Source organism: Eublepharis macularius, chromosome 14, assembly GCF_028583425.1.
Source record: "Eublepharis macularius isolate TG4126 chromosome 14, MPM_Emac_v1.0, whole genome shotgun sequence".
NCBI classification, from domain to species: domain Eukaryota; kingdom Metazoa; phylum Chordata; class Lepidosauria; order Squamata; family Eublepharidae; genus Eublepharis; species Eublepharis macularius.
The window spans coordinates 60,073,989-60,089,542 of NC_072803.1; the positions used below are offsets into that span (position 1 = coordinate 60,073,989).

General features: G+C 47.6%; 1 protein-coding gene across 1 annotated transcript in view; it reads right to left on the minus strand.

Annotated features, from left to right (window-relative positions):
• LAMC3 (laminin subunit gamma 3) overlaps positions 1–15,554 on the minus strand; it is a 105,479-nt gene that overhangs the window by 61,861 nt on the left and 28,064 nt on the right. Inside the window, exons 4-8 of the mRNA XM_054997272.1 lie at positions 15,235–15,401; positions 13,221–13,409; positions 9,794–9,911; positions 8,705–8,803; positions 6,715–6,851 (exon numbers count right to left, since the gene is read on the minus strand). Coding sequence (XP_054853247.1) covers positions 6,715–6,851; positions 8,705–8,803; positions 9,794–9,911; positions 13,221–13,409; positions 15,235–15,401 — 710 coding nt within the window. The remainder of the gene's footprint in view (positions 1–6,714; positions 6,852–8,704; positions 8,804–9,793; positions 9,912–13,220; positions 13,410–15,234; positions 15,402–15,554) is intronic.

The window sequence follows — 15,554 nt, forward strand, 5'->3', positions numbered from 1 at the left end:
TCCACCAAGATTATTCTGTTCAAACAAGGACTTAACCCGAGACTTTTGGACAGAGCCCTCATGCAAGACAATCCCCCCACGCTGTTGGGTTGGATCCAACTTGTGTGCGAAGTGGAGAATCGCATTTTAGAAGTCCGTTTGGTTGAACAACAACAACAAACGGGACAAAGAAAACCTTTGACTTTACAGAAGGGAGGACGGGGAGCTGGCTACGCCACCCGTGGAGCGAGAGATGCTAGATGGCAACAAGGGCTGTGTTTGCAATGCGGACAAGCTGGTCACTTTGCAGCACAATGCCCCTACCGGCCTGTGCAAAGACCTCCGCTTCAACTACGGCGTCCAACCCTTGCTCCGTTTCCTAATCTCCAACGTCCGATTCCCGCACCACGAGCGAATAGAGGCCGCGGCGCTTCCCAAAGACCAGCCTCAGAGAGAGGGCTAGAAGCGGAAGAAGTTATGGAATACGACCCCGCTTCCCCAACCGCAGAAGTCAATCCAGAAAGTCCCCAGTCGGGAAACGAGATGGATCTGTCGTAAAAGGGCCCAAGCGACAGATCCGCCCCAAGCCAATTCCTGCACGGAACCGGCCGCCTGGGTCCATCTTATTTATGCCAGTGACTCTAATCAACCCAGAGAGGAAGATGCACATACGGGTGCAAGCCCTTATTGACTCAGGCTGTTCGAGAGACATCATCGCCCCAGCTCTAGTCAATGGACTAGTTTTACCAACTCGGGATTTACAAAATCCAGTAATCTTTGAGCAAATGGATGGTACCAGCATGAACCCTGTCACAACTGAAACCATCCCAGTGATTACAGGCATGGGACCACATTGGGAGAAGAGGTCCTTCGTCATCAGCTCTACTGCCAAGTACCCGTTAATTCTAGGCAGCAAATGGCTATGTGATCACAATCCCTACATAGACTGGGCACAAGGATGTATTACCTTCAGTCATGCCAACTGTACAAATCACCGTTGGAATCAAAACTGGGGCGAAGATCCAACTCATAATGAAAAGGCCCTTCTCACCCAAGAAGAAGTCAACCAAATACCCGAACCGTACTGGCCTTTTCTAAATGCTTTCTCTGAGGAGGAAGCTGATACTCTACCCCCGCACCGACGAACGGACTGTGCGGTGGAAATTTTGCCCGGAGCCTCACTGCCCAAAGGACGACTCTACCCCATGAGTCTCCATGAACGCGAAGAGCTCCGGAAATTCATCGACACCAACCTCCAACGAGGATTCATCCGTCCAGCCACTAGTCCCCACGCCGCTCCAGTTCTCTTCGTAAAAAAGAAGGATGGGGGACTCCGACTGTGCACGGATTTCCGAGGACTGAATGCAGTGTCCACCAACAACGCCTATCCTATACCGCTCATCCGAGACCTTCTCAACGTCGTGGCCCAAGGTAAGATCTTTACGAAATTAGATCTAAAAGATGCTTACTTCCACGTTCGTATCAAGGCAGGGGATGAGTGGAAAACCGCGTTTAATACGCCCCTCGGACAATATGAATACTTAGTTATGCCTTTTGGATTGACGGGAGCCCCGTCTGTATTCATGTCCATGATAAACGAAGTTCTACACGAATTTCTGTACAAAGGGGTCGTGGTATACCTTGATGATGTTTTAATTTATTCGGATACTGAGGAAGAACATATTCAAATGGTACAAAAGGTCCTGGCCACCTTGATGAAGAATAAACTGCCCATCAAGTTGTCCAAATGTGAATTCCATAAAACCGAACTCACTTACCTCGGGTATTGTATCTCCCAAGAGGGTCTAAAAATGGATCCAGCCAAAATACAAGCGATCCAAGACTGGCAAACACCCACCACCCGTAAAGAACTGCAATCCTTCTTGGGTTTTGCCAACTTCTATAGAGACTTCATAGCAAACTTCGCCCAAATCACACTCCCCTTAACAGAATTGCTGAAAACAAAAGATAAAGGGGACCAAGCTAAAAAACCCTCCTCCAAACTGCAATGGACCCCCGATTGCCAGACTGCCTTCGAATGCCTAAAAAAGCAATTTGTAACGGAACCCGTCCTCTCCCACCCCAACGAACAATCCCCTTTCGTAGTACAAGTCGACGCCAGCGATACGGCGATAGGGGGGGTTTTGCTACAGAAGGGGGAGGATGGAAGATTGCGGCCTTGTGCATTCTTGTCTAGAAAATTTTCGGAGGCGGAAAGGAATTGGAATGTGTGGGAGAAGGAGGCTTTTGCAGTAAAAGCAGCCCTTAGTAACTGGAGACATTGGCTGGAGGGGGCGCGATACCCTTTCGAGGTTTGGACAGATCATAAAAATCTAGAGGCCCTCCGAAGCCCACGCAGACTGAATGCCAAGCAATTGCGATGGGCGGAATTCTTTTCCAAATTCAACTTCACTCTAAATTATCTCCCGGGCAAAACTAACTTTTTGGCGGACGCCCTATCGCGCATGCCCCAACATAAGAGCAAACGGGAGGAGACTGTCGACACGGTCTTCTCGCCTACGCAACTTGGGGGCGTGGTGACTACTCGCAGTCGTGCCAAGCCGTCCCTCCCGGCCAACCAGGAGTGGAAATCGAAACTTAAAACTGAAGTGGAGAAGGAGGGGGATAAAGCTCCGCGAAACAAACTGACCCAATCCCCACACGGGGATTGGCTAGCTGGGAGCAAATTTTATGTCCCAGACAGCCTCAGGCTGGAGGTCTTGCAGCGCTGTCATGATGCTCCCACTGCCGGTCATTATGGGTATCTGAAAACTTTGCATCTAATCCAAAGGCAATTCTGGTGGCCGGGCATGCGCAAAGACATTTCCCAATATGTTAGTTCCTGCCCCGTTTGCCTCAGCGCCAAAACCAGGAAAGGAAAACCTCCGGGTCTCCTGCAACCATTGGAAACGCCAAACAGACCCTGGGAAGTAATATCTATGGACTTTATCACTGATCTACCCATTTCCAAAGGACATAATTGTATTTTAGTTGTGGTAGATCTGTTCTCCAAACAAGCTCATTTTATCCCCTGTACTGCTATACCCTCCGCTCGGAAACTAGCGGATCTGTTTTTAAAACACATCGTAAAATTACATTCTTTTCCGTCCAAGGTGATTTCGGATCGCGGCAGACAGTTCGTTGCCAACTTCTGGCGGGAGCTTTTGAAAATGTTGAATATTGAGCAAGGTATCAGCTCAAGCCACCACCCACAAACCGACGGACAATCCGAAAAAACAAACCAGATACTAGAACAGTTCCTTCGTTGCTACATTAATTTTCAACAAGATAATTGGGTGGACCTTCTCCCTCTAGCCGAATTCTCATATAACAACAGTGTACACGCATCAACGGGAGAGGCCCCTTTCAAAATTGTCTATGGAACCCACTTCAATCCCTTCCCGTTGGACGCTCCCCCTCTCCACTCCTCCAAATTACCAGATGTGTCTTCATGGTGGGGGGAGGCAGCGCATCAATGGACTCTTATTAAGAAACACCTTGAAAAAGCCAAACTGGATTACAAAAAATACGCTGATCGCCATCGTGTGGCCGAATGGGAATTACAACCTGGAGATCATGTGTATATTTCCACAAAGAACCTGAAACTAGCTCAGACAAGCCGCAAACTCGCTCTGAAGTTCCTGGGACCTTTTCCTGTGCGCAAGATAATAAATAAAGTGACTGTTGCTGTAACTTTACCCAAGAACCTGCGCCATGTGCATGATACGTTCCATGTCAGTCTTTTAAAGAGGGCTCCCACCGACAACAAATGGCACCTCAAAGCTCCACCCATTCCAACTTTAATTGACGACCAAATACACTATGAGGTACAACAAATTTTGGACTCTAAACTCAAGCGAAATCAGCTTTTTTACCTCATTAGATGGAAGGACTTTGATTCAGGTTACGATGAATGGGTGAACTCTGCACATGTTCATGCTCCTAGATTAACCAAAGCTTTTCATACTCGCTACCCATATAAACCAGGGGGGGATCTGTTTTAAGGGGGGCAGAATGTCAGGTCCAGTGTATACCTAAACTGTACTGACTCCATTTTCTAATGCTTCTAGTGTCTAAGTGCTTTCTCCCCAGGTGCACCAGTTCCCAGGCAGCATTCCCACTGGAGGAGACTGTTTTGTCTAACACCGTTCCACCAAGCATTGGCCTTGACGGAGAGCAGCTTCCCAGGACTGAGAGATGTTGTTTTGAGAACTGTGGGGGGGAGGCTAATCCAGATGGGTATTGTTACTCTGTACCTTATGCTTGCTCTTCATTGGTAACAATGATCATGTACCATCCTGAGTCTCCTATTCAGGACAGTGGACTATAATGGACCTTTTCTGCAGTAAAGTTTCCTTTTTCAAACAATGGACTTGTGTTTGCTTCTAAAGGGAACCCTGTAGTGAGAGCCTTATTTAGCCACAGTCTGACACAGTGTATGTGTTACTGGATTTTGCATGTGCCTTATTCCTGACAATGCCTTCGTAATATCTTGTCACTGGATCTTACAATAAAGCTTCAAAAAACCAACCAGGGGAGTCTTTTGTAATTCCTTGGTAGGATCCTTACAACCACCTCTTAGTCTCTTGCCGTGAAACCCCCACCAGGGGTCACCATGAGTCATCTATGACTTGAGGGCACTCTCCACCACCATCACACGTTGTTAACACCGAGAAGGGAGCAATGCCTATGAACTGAAGGAACCAAAAGCGGTGACCAACAACGCGTGCACACTGCTCTACAACATTTTGGGAATAATTGAGAACTCCCAGCGCTTTGGTTCCGTTTTGAAAAGAAGACCCGGACATTTGGAACTTCAAAATCTGGAGGAACATTTGAAGTACAAGAATTTTGGGAGCATTCTGGCATTATGAGTTTAGATCAGGGATTATACCGTCTTCTGTAATCTTAAGAGTGCCATTCCATTCTCCAAAACACGAACTAGGAGTGGCCATAACAAGGTTGGTGCTTTATAGTGGTAAAAGCTTCCTACTTAAATTGCTTTGTATATATTTACATTTTTGCTGCTTAATATTGCTATGAGAATGATGTCCATCACTACCATATGGCTATGTGGTAGTGAGGACCTATGCGGACTGGGACCAGCATATCTGTGGGACCGCTTCTCCCCATACGAACCCCAGAGGACTTTCCATTCTAGTGAGAAACATCAGGTAAAGGTCCCTGGCCCCAGGGAGGCCTGCCTGGCATCAACCAGGGCCAGGGCCTTTTCGGTCCTGGCCCCAGCCTGGTGGAACGCTCTGTCTGAAGAGACTAAGGCCCGGCAAGATTTGTTATCCTTTCGCCGGGCCTGCAAGACGGAGCTCCAGGCATATGGGCAGTGCTAGGCGGAGCCCCCCTGGCCGGTTGATGAGGGATTGGGCCCTCCCCACCATCAATAACCCCATTTTTTAAAAAACTCTTGAATGCAGAGATGCTCTGAAGTTGTTTTAAATTTGATCAGTGGAATTTTGTGCCGCTATGTTGATATATATATAATTGTATTTTAACTGTGTACATTGGATGTTTTTAGAATTGTTAATTATAACAACTGTTTTATATATTTTAACCTTTATGTATTTTGTAATCCGCCCTGAACCTGCTGGAAATGTGGGGAGGGCGGAATAAAAATAAAAAATAAAAAAATAAAAAATATATGCATGTACAGATTTAACAAAACTTGTTTTTTTCTTTTTTTCTGGAGTCTTCTACTGTAGTTTTATGAGTAGGAACTCATGTGCCTTCAAGTTGCAACCAACTTACGGTGAGACCAGCAAGTGGCTTTCAAGGCAAGTGAAAAGCAGAGGTTGTTTGCCACTCCCTTCCTCTGCAGACAGTAATCCCAGTCTTCCCTGGCTATTTCCATCTAATTTCTGATGGGGGCTGATCCTGCTTAACTTCAGAGATCTGACAAGATCAGGCTATACCATGCTGTCTTCCCTACCGAGTCGAGTCTAGGGAGCTCTAAGAAAGAATTCTCAGCATCTCCTCCCCAAAACAATTCTCAGGATTCCTAATTGGAAGCCATGAATGTGACACTAGGTAACAACAAATAGGGCTTCCCCCGGGTGGACCACAGTCAAGAATAGCAAAAAAAAACCGGAGGAGAAAAAATATTTTTAACTCACTATTTGAAACAGAATATATATTAGTCATGCAAGGTAAAAACCTACTAATGGTATATTCAGTACGTATATCATCTACATTTCACAATTACACATATACATCATGAATTCATAACACAAATTCATAACACAGAGTCCCCAAGCTGGGGATTCAAGAGTGTACAGGCAGATGGAAACAAAACAGGTAAGTCTTAAAGATGTTATACAAGGACTTCTGATATAATTTTCTTCTCTTATATCTTTTCTTTTTGTAGATGACAGAAGAGTCTGAGGTGCAGATGGAGAACACAATCTCGGAGTATAACATCTTTAAGACTTACCTGTTTTGTTTCCATCTGCCTGTACACCCTTGAATCCCCAGCTTGGGGACTCTGTGTTATGAATTTGTGTTATGAATTCATGATGTATATGTGTAATTGTGAAATGCAGGTGATATATGTACTGAATATACCATTAGTAGGTTTTTACCTTGCATGACTAATATATATTCTGTTTCAAATAGTGAGTTAAAAATATTTTTTCTCCTCCGGTTTTTTTGCTATTCATGAATGTGACGCTGGCATACATCAAATACAAGTTTGTCATGTGTATAGCACCCAGAGAGAATTACCTTGGCTGAAGTCAGAGATGATGTTGTACATTTCGTACCCAGAAGCTACTGTGCATGCCACAGAGTGTCCAAAACAGAAGCAGCCAGTGCACCCAGCAGGGTCGTGGGGCTGCAGGTTGAAGGTCCCAGGCTGGCATCTGGACAAAGAGAAAGCATGTACCAGAGGGTCAGAGAACCATTCTTCGTTTCAGATTTATAGTCCATCCAGAGCTACCCAGAGCTGGGAGCATCAGTGCTGGACAGCCATAAGGACTAGAAGCGTGTTTGACATGAAAGCTGATGTTCTCAGCAGGGTTTTTTTTCTGGGAAAAGAGGTGGCGGAACTCAGTGGGTTGCCAGCACAGGAGGCAACTCTTGGCGGGAGGTGGTGCCCCTGGTACCACATGCACGTGTGTAAAGTGTGTGCATGCCCTCACGACCGCACAATGATGTCACTTTGGGTCAGCTGGAACAAGGGGGGAGTTTTTTAAAGTTTAAATCGCCCTCAACGAAAATGGTCACATGGCCAGTGGCCCCGCCTCCTGATCTCCAGACAGAGGGGAGTTTAGATTGCCCTCCGCGCTGCTCAAAAGGTGCCGGAACACCGTTCCACCGCGTCCCAGCTGAAAAACAGCCCTGGTTCTCAGCATCTGTTGTCTGCATCCATCACCACATACTTCACTTAATAAGCATGTAAGAAAATGATACTAAAGGAATCATTGCTCTCCCCCACCCAATTTTGCTGTCAAAGGCCAAACTAGATGGGTGGATGGTCAGATCACCTGCTCTCCCCCCCCCCGCCCCCCGCCGCCCGCTTTAATGATTCTGCTCATACAGCCAATTTGGCTCTGAACATTGTCACACTAGAATTAAAATAAGAGCAAACTTATTGATCCATAGATCTATATACTATAGACATTTAATAGGTATTAATCTTAATTGGCTGAGCGAGGAACTTGGCAACTGCCAATGTGACATTAAAATCCACCCAGGCTAAAAGAAGCCTCAAATTATCCACTACGCAGCTCGAGTCCTGCATATAAGCTTTTATCCAACTACCTCTTGCCACATTGAGCATGTCACAGTCAAATAGACAGTGTTGAAGAGTGCCTATTTGGCCAGAACTGCATTGGCACAGTCGCTCAGAGTAAGGCCCTTTATTTAGACGTCCCAGCGGCTCTCCGGACGGGATGGCGTTCAGTCTAGCCCTACTCATCTATAGCGTGGAACTCTCGGGAAATCAAAATAAGTTGGGAGAGACTATGGTGATATTAAACCTAAATAAAAAGGTGAGCATACTCTACGTGGTCTTATCATAGTACTTCTGTTATCCAATACTTCTATTCAGGGCTTTTTTTCTGGGAAAAGAGGTGGTGGAACTCAGTGGGTTGCCCTAGGAGAAAATGGTCACATAGCTGGTGGCCCCGCCCCCTGATCTCCAGACAGAGGGGAGTTTAGATTGCCAGAGCGGCGCAGAGGGCAATCTCAACTCCCCTCTGTCTGGAGATCAGGGGGCGGGGCCACCGGCCATGTGACCATTTTCAAGAGGTTCCGGAACTCCGTTCCCCCTGAAAAAGCCCTGCTTCCATTATTATACAGACGGTTCTTTCAAGTCATAAAGGGGAATTCCTAGGGTCTGTCCGGATACAGCCTTAACCAGTTTACTTTCTCTCCACCCCACCCCACAGAGTGGTCCAAATGCTTTTAGGGAAGGTTCTTGAATGGGTGGTAGCAGAGCAGCTCCCAAGCTATCTGGAAGGCACATTTGCCAGTGACCCTTTTCAATCTAGCTTCAGGCTTGACTTTGAAACAGCGACAGCTTGGGTAGATGGCTTCCGTTGACAGCCATTGCCATTAGATGTATCCGCTGTTATCCGCTCTCTCAGCAGATGGGAATTAGGGAGGGTACAAGGGAAGCGCTCCTGCTCCCCCCGCCAAATTCTGAAGATTCTGTTTTCAGCGTTAGAGAACGTGAAGCATTTCACAAGCATTTGCCATCAGGCTCACCCACCTGTTGCACAGGTATCCTTCTACTTTCTCCTTGCAGGTGCAATGCCCCGTGTTAGGGTCACACACCCCCACACTTCCAGCTGTATCACAGGCACAAGGTCTGTGAAAGAGGAACCAAAACAAATCCAATTGGTTAGCTGTGGTTATCTTGGCATACTTTGTGCCCCAGAAAGCTGGTCCCAGATGCTGGTGAGGTTGAGCATTTGGGGGGCCCCAGGACCGACAAAAAGCATACTATACCCATTTTCACTTTAATATGGCACCTGAGGATGTTGGTAGTTTTATGAGAAGCTTCGAGTTGTCTGCAGGTTACCGGGGGGAGGGGGGGCATCTGAGACTGCTTTGATTTGATTTATTAATCTTATATTCCACTCTCCCGGCTTACGCAGGCTCAGAGCATAACAACCATGGATCAAATCACACTTAAAACCATAAATAAGAGAATACAGATTAATGGACCTCTCTTGATGGCAGACACACATTATCCAGCCCCAAACCAAACATCTGATGGGGATGGGGGATGGAGCGGCAAGGATAAACAACTGGTGGCACAAACTGGGGCAGGAGGCCACAGTACCCTTTCCCCCCATACAGGAGACCGGCAGGAGGAACTCATCCAAGCCCCAACCTCAACCATAATGCCTGGCAGAACATCTCCATCTTACAGGCTTGGCAAAAAGATGACAAGTCTGTCCGGGCCTGAAAGCCAAGCTACAAGTGACGAATGACACTTGCCTGGCAAGTGAACAGACTCACGTGTATTCCTCCCTGGTTCACTTGCCCTCCACTTGCGCTCCACTTGATCACTCGTGGAGCGCAAGTGAACAGGGAGGAATACACGTGAGTCTGTTCACTTGCCAGGCAAGTGTCATTCGTCACTTGTAGCTTGGCTCTGAGTCTCAACAGAGAGTTCCACTGGGCTGGGACCAGGACCAAAAAGGCCCTGTCTTTGGTTAAGACTAGGTGAGCCTCCCTGGGGCCAGAAGATGCCCTCAACTTAGCATGGTCTTAACATCATGTCTCTTATCCCTCCTCCCTGCAGAATCCCTCCCCACAAATGTCCAAGGGGATGCATTTTCACCCTTCTCACCTGCATCCGCCTTCGCTGAGGGAGTGAAATCCCTCTTGGCAACGTTCACATTTCCAGCCAGTCACTGTGGCTTTGCACTCGCATGCCCCTGAGCTGTCACACTGAGGACTTAAGGAGCCTGGGAAGAAGAAAAGCAACAGGCAGATGGAGAAAGAGAGAGGGCCCAGACCACCCAGTTTGGGGAACCTACTCGTAGGTTTAGAGAATGGGAGGAATGGAGTGCTGACAGGGCTCCAACGAAGGTGTCGGGATTTTAGCAAGTGTCCTAAGTTCAGTCATGAAGGAGTTAAATTGTTGTTCTGTTTAGTTAGTTAGTCAGCTAGTGTGCATAGGACCACTTAGCTGTCCAGTTAAGCTACTCACCATAGAAAGTGGAGTTTTTATGCTTAATGAAGGAGATCTGGGATTCACTATTGGGCAACCAGTTCATTGGGAGGGGGCAATTAACTAGCTACTTATACGGAAGAGTCTGTTGTTCTTTGTTCAGTCTTAGGGCCAAACTACACATGACGAATGACACTTGAACGGCAAGTGGATTGAGTGGAGGGCAAGTGAACAGGGAGAAATACACTTGCCGTTCAAGCGTCATTCGTCATGTGTAGCTTGGCCCTTAGTCTCTCTCAGTTCTAGTCTGACCATCAAGATGTAGCAGGCAGTTAGTTAGCAATTCTTTATTTTCTCACCAATGTACTCTTTATCCTAATACGTAGTATTTTTCTAGAGCTAAACACTGGAGTCTATTCTTCTTATATTCTACTGCGCAATAATTTACTCTGCAAATTAAAACCCTACAGAAGAGTACCAGGGGATGTAGTGATGGTCACAAGCACGGATAGCTTTAAAAGGCAGTTAGACTGATTTATGGAGGAGAGGACCATCAATGGCTACCCCTGGAGATGAAAGAGAGCCTCCATATTCAGAAGCAGCAAAGTTTTGGACACCAGAGATAGGAGGCAGTATTAGCAGAAGGCCTTGGGTTCTATGCCCTGTTGGCTGGCCCTCTGGTTTGGCCACTGTGTAGAACAGGATGCCGGGCTGGATGACCCACTGGTCTGTTCCAGTGGGGCTCTTCTTATGTTCTTATGAACATGTCACTGCTCACAGCAGTGACCTGTGAAAGGTTTTATCCATGCTTCTTTAGACATTGCACACTTGTGCCACTTTAGTAATCATTCACAACCAGATTCTCCTGTGTGGACAAGAAAAATCCAGGAAGCCAAGGATTATTACAGAGCAGCAACCAGCAACATCCAGAAAGGTGTGGGTCACAGACCTTGCAGAGGTTCATTTGGCTTGGCCTGAATTCAGGTGCCATGGGGGCTCAGAACCTGGGTCCAGCAGCGCCAGAACCTTGCTCTGTGTGCCAGCTGAGCTGCTTGCCTTCAGGCAGAGCTCCTGGCCTAGTCTGCCCTGTCACCCTCAAGAGGGGGCCAATGAGAGGGGGCCGATGAGAGCAGCTGCGATTATATTAAGTACTGGGGTGGCTCTTAAGTGATTTCAGCCAGGCAGTGAGTTCAGCTCATAGTATATGTTTATTGGTACAAGAAGAAGAACAACAACCTGGCTCCCGAGGGAGCCACATTTTATATATACTCCCAACTCCACCCCATTTCCGTAACTGCCCAATAAGAGCACAGGCACTAGGATCCTTCATTTGCATGCACTAAACAAAAGGCAACATGTTTACTTGATTGCAATTGGCCCACATCCAGGGGAAACGATTGGTTGCTGATATCCCCATTTCTAATAGGATTGGCTACCTGAGGAGCCCTGTTTCCCTCGAAGCTAGCCCAATACATAACAGATTAACTGACTGAAGGTCAACCCAGACTCAGGCTGGAGGTATAAAGCTGCCAAGTCCAAGCTGGGCCCTTCAGTTGGAGCCTCATAGATCCGGAGGAGTTAGCCGTGTTAGTCTGTAGCTGCAAAATAGTAAAGAGTCCAGTAGTACCTTTAAGACTAACCAACTTTACTGTTATCGAAGGCTTGTGCTGCAGTGGAATTGTATGGTCTTGGAGGTGCTGCTGGACTCTTTTTGATTTTGCTACTACAGACTAACACAGCAAACTCCTTTGAACCTTTACACAAGCAAACTGATCCCCACATCAAAAGAAGCTGTTTGCATCTCCATATCAAAGGAGTTGTTTGCATCTCCCCTCTCCTCCCCCCCTCCCCTCTCCTCCTCTATATTTGACCAGTTTCTTTCTGCCCTCCATGCATCTGACGAAGAGAACTGTGGTTCTCGAAAGCTTATGCTACAATAAAATTGGTTAGTCTTAAAGGTGCTACTGGACTCTTTTTGATTTTGCTACTACAGACTAACACGGCTAACTCCTCTGGATCTACAACTTTACTGTAGCATAAGCTTTCGAGAACTGCAGCTCTCTTCGTCAGATGCATCGTCAGCTGTGGTTCTCGAAAGCTTATGCTACAATAACGTTGGTTAGTCTTAAAGTGTTGGAATATATGTGTGTTGCAAGGTCTGAGATTCAGTCATTATGGGGTTAATGTGTTTACCTACCATGCTATTGTTTAGATTGACCTGGAAAGGGAACCTGGCTCAAAGCCAATAATCTGCAAGCCCAGGAAACTTGAGAGCGTTTGTAAACTGTTATTGGTCAACAGGTCAGGTGACTTTCTTTCCGGGTCAAGAAGAAGGAGGAAGAAGATTCTCCATTCTGTTATCCCAGCTCTTTGTTGTAAACAGCAGGGGAAAATGTAGCTCCAGGCATTTTGTTATTTTGTAGCAATCCTGTGACCCTTTTCTTTTAGAAGTAAATGTTTTTTAAAAGCTAAACTCGTGTGCTGACTCTCTATTGATTCAAGATCCATTGCACCTCTGAAGAAAAGCTATTTTTAACCTTTTTTCCCCCAACAGAAGGTGCTACTGAACTCTTCACTATCCATGGTGTATGACTGTGTTATCCATACATCTATTGAAGAGAACTCTGACTCCATTTGGTTCCCCTACTTTTGGAACCTGTCTATAGACCAGTACAAATGTGGAACTTGTTTTCCAGTTTTCCTGACATTTAGTGCTGCTTAGGCTTGGGATGTCACTGGACACAAAAACTCAGTGATACAAAGAGCCAGTTTGGTATAGTGGTTAAAAGCGGCAGGACTCTAATCTGGAGAGCCGGGTTTGATTCCCCACTCCTCCACTTGTAGCCAGCTGGGTGACCTTGGGTCAGTCACAGCTCTCTGGAGCTCTCTCAGCCCCACCCACCGCACAGGGTGTTTTGTTGTGGGGATAATAATGACATACTTTGTAAACTGCTCTGAGTGGGTGTTAAGTCATCCTGAAGGGCGGTATATAAATTGAATGTTTTTATTATTATTACAATTCTAGACTTTTAAAAAAAAAAATCCCCTTGCAGTATCATTGGCAGAATCAAGTCTGGTGTGTCCCTCTCCAACCTCGGTATACCTGTTGGGTTACAGTTGCAGGGCTGACATGCCATCCGGGCATCCCAGCGGTAGAAGTTCTGGCGGCAGCGTTCACAGTGCGGCCCATCGGTGTTATCCTGGCAATTCTGGCAATGGCCACCATGTCCAGTGCGCCGGTACAACTCCCAGTCGTAGAAGCACTCACTCGACCTGCCACTACAGTTGCAGGCTGGGTAGAAAATGTTTGAGGGAAGATCAGAGAAGGCAAGAGCCAGCCATACAGGGTTTCTTTTCATGCAGGCCTCAGCACCTTTAAAAAACAACAACCTAATCTCTAACTCTTATGAAATTTCACTTCCAAACTGGGACTCAGCAGATATAAATGGCTTTCAGGTTTGGTGCAATTTGTTTGAGGTACTCCGAAGGAGCTGGGACACAAATCGGGACACAGAGAAGTGCTTGTTTTCTGTACACGTTCTGTATCTGCCCAGATCTTGTAAATCAGTAATCACATAAACAACTCTCATGCACAGAGTTCACAGGTGCCTACAAGAGGCAGGCAAACTCCTGGGGGTTTGCCTCCTTGCTCGCTGACCCGTCAGTGGTCGGCAGGAAGTGGCAAGCTCCTGCAGGTTACCTGCCACCAGCAGGCACCCCAGGAACGGGCACGAAGGCATCACCCCCGAAAGTGATATTGTCATACTGGCCACAAGGGTGTTCCTGTGCTTCATTTGGGCCCCAAATGGGCAGAATTGGCCCCACATGGACCGTGGGAGTCCTTCCGTGACCAGTGTGATGACCAGACTTGGTGCCAGGTTTTCTGGCACCTGAGGCCAGGGCAGCTTCAGCGCTGTTGCTGCTCCTGCGTGCACAAACATGCATGCGCATTCATCTGGACTGCGTGATGACGTCATGCAGCAGGTGGCTGGGACAGCGCGCATGCGTCCTCCCAGCTGTCCCGCTCAGTTGCTCCGTGCGCCGCCCTGGCCGCCTTCTGTGCCTGGCTTGCAGCTGCTGCGCCAGGCTGGGAGCACGTCCTGGCGGCGGCGGCAGCACGGGGCAGCTGACTAGGAGGGCTGGGAGGCTGCAGCCTCTGTGGGCCAGGCATGGCAGGTGGCTGGGGCAGTGTGCAGGTGGATTCCCAGCCCTCCAGCGCTGCTGATGTCAGCTCCGTGGTGTGCGCCCCCACCCCCGCCCCCGGTGCCCCCTCCGGCGCCTCAGCGCTCAAGGCAGCTGCCGGACTTGCCTCTATGGATGCGCCGGCCCTGGTGATGACATCACTTCCAGGGATTACTTCATTGTGCAGATGCCGGAGCACACGTTCAAAGAAGACCTCACTGCTGGCATGAGGTAAATGCCAGGTGCCCCCCTCCTGGCAGGAGGGTATAGGGACCTGGCAACCCTACTCATCCAGCGCTTCTTCTAACACACACACACATACACCAAGAAGCTTTTGAGATTAGGGGTCAAAACAGTTTTGTAAACTTTTGTTTACCGCCCTTCAGGATGACTTAAAACCCCATCCTTTCTCAGCCTGCGGGCATATCTTGATTCTGTCACAGATTGGTGGGTACAATCACAAAATGGCTGCTGCAAGAGGTGGAGCCAATTACAAAATGTCAAGGAGTGAGGCCATGCATAACTTTAATATGAACTCTTCAATACTTCAGGCAAAAGCTCTGTTTAAAATGAACATATTTTAAAACATTTTCTTGCATACACACAGCTTACCTTCAATAATGTAGTGAAGATCCTTGTAGTGCTGTGGCAGCTGCTACCAAAGCCATATTTTTAAAAACCTGCACAGCCAACCTGATCTTTGATGGCCAATCAGAAGTCTTGCTGGGCAAACCCCCCACTTGACCCTGCCTTCTTTCTACAAACACTTGGTGGGCACAAGGGAAGGTGCTGGTGGATGCTGTGGGTCCCATGGGCGCCATGTTGGAGGTCCCTGTTTTAGAACTTTCTATAATACTTCTGCACCACTGCTGGCTTCTCTGCTGATACTACATTCATTCCGTTTCCCCCGTGACAAAAGCCGACACGCTACTCACGGAGACACTCATTGGCAGATTCGGCTGTGCCCCGTGCCCATGGGCGGTCCTGGTAGAAGGGCTGGCATGAGTCACAGTCCACCCCAGTGGTGTTGTGCTGGCAGAGACAAATGAGCTCATCTTCTTCATTTGGGATACATGTGTTAGCATGGCCATTACACTTGCACCTAGCAGATACAAGCAGGAGGGAGAGAGAGAGAGAGAGAGAGAGAGAGAGAGAGAGAGACTCCTTTAGCATTTGAAGCAAAAAAAAAGCTGAGAGAGAAGATCCACGATGACGCGGTTCCCCGCTGACAGAAGATCAATGGGAGGGACTGGGC